The sequence below is a fragment of the Cyprinodon variegatus genome, unplaced genomic scaffold (genome assembly GCF_000732505.1).
Source record: "Cyprinodon variegatus isolate N-32 unplaced genomic scaffold, C_variegatus-1.0 Scaffold274, whole genome shotgun sequence".
NCBI classification, from domain to species: domain Eukaryota; kingdom Metazoa; phylum Chordata; class Actinopteri; order Cyprinodontiformes; family Cyprinodontidae; genus Cyprinodon; species Cyprinodon variegatus.
The window spans coordinates 113,988-114,951 of NW_015150727.1; the positions used below are offsets into that span (position 1 = coordinate 113,988).

Here is a 964-nt window from a genome sequence, read left to right on the forward strand (position 1 = left end):
GTGAATAGGAAATAAATCATCAGCAGTGCGTGAACTGGCCTTCGCTGGTTATCGTCCAGGAGTTCCAGGACCTGCTGGTAGGCACGGCGCGTCGTGGACTGGATGTAGGACAGAAACCCCGCGGCGGTAAACAGGTTGATGTTTGCGTCTTCTGGAGAGCAGAGGGGGGGGCACAGGCGGACCGGAGGCGCAGAAGGGGAGGGGGACGCACTACCAGGGGAGGGAGTTAGAAGAAACAGCAGATTAAAAAAATGACGATGAGGAAGGTTCTTCATTAAACCAACTGGGGTTTAATCAGGTGTTCCTACCTGACATCCCCCCTGCTGATGTGAGCGCTGTGACGACCAGATGTGTTCTCAGTGGCGCTGCGTTCCCTCCGGGAGCGGCTGTTAGAACTGACCTGTAAACGGAGAGAAAGACGCATCAGGTTGGCGTTTCAGAAAACATCTGCTGGAGCTTTGAGAAGCTGCAGCTCTTCTTCCTTTCTGATTACACCGCGCCAGCAGATGAAGAACGTATCTTAGATCCTCCATGTAATGCTACGTTCACACCGCACGCGATTTCAGCATCAAAAAGCGCCTGCTGCTTAATTTTTTTCCCCCTTGTACACATAAAGGTCAGAGACGCCTCTCGAGCATCAAAGGCGCGTCCAGTAAAGTGTCGTGATTTGTAGCTGTAGTTTTGTAAAGCTACAACTTTTTAACCTGTATTTAAAACTTTTTGTTTTCTCACGGATAAAACATCTAATGTGTCGTTTTATCCTTTTCAGTGGATAACATCAGGTTTTCGGAAAGGAACCGTAACTCGTCGCAGCGAGCCGTTCACTAAATGGAAAAATACAATCATATTTATGACGTGGAAACAATTTTAAGACCTAGCTGGATTTAAGACATTTTAATCCATATGATGAACCTAGTTTGATACTGAATGATTCTATGACTTTAAAGGAATAGTACACCCAAAA

The 964-nt window shown here is 46.7% G+C and overlaps 1 protein-coding gene across 1 annotated transcript in view; it reads right to left on the reverse strand.

Annotated features, from left to right (window-relative positions):
- Window positions 1-964, reverse strand: part of LOC107089960 (mitochondrial fission factor homolog A-like) — an 11,848-nt gene that overhangs the window by 4,897 nt on the left and 5,987 nt on the right. Inside the window, exons 4-5 of the mRNA XM_015383053.1 lie at window positions 309-400; window positions 40-210 (exon numbers count right to left, since the gene is read on the reverse strand). Coding sequence (XP_015238539.1) covers window positions 40-210; window positions 309-400 — 263 coding nt within the window. The remainder of the gene's footprint in view (window positions 1-39; window positions 211-308; window positions 401-964) is intronic.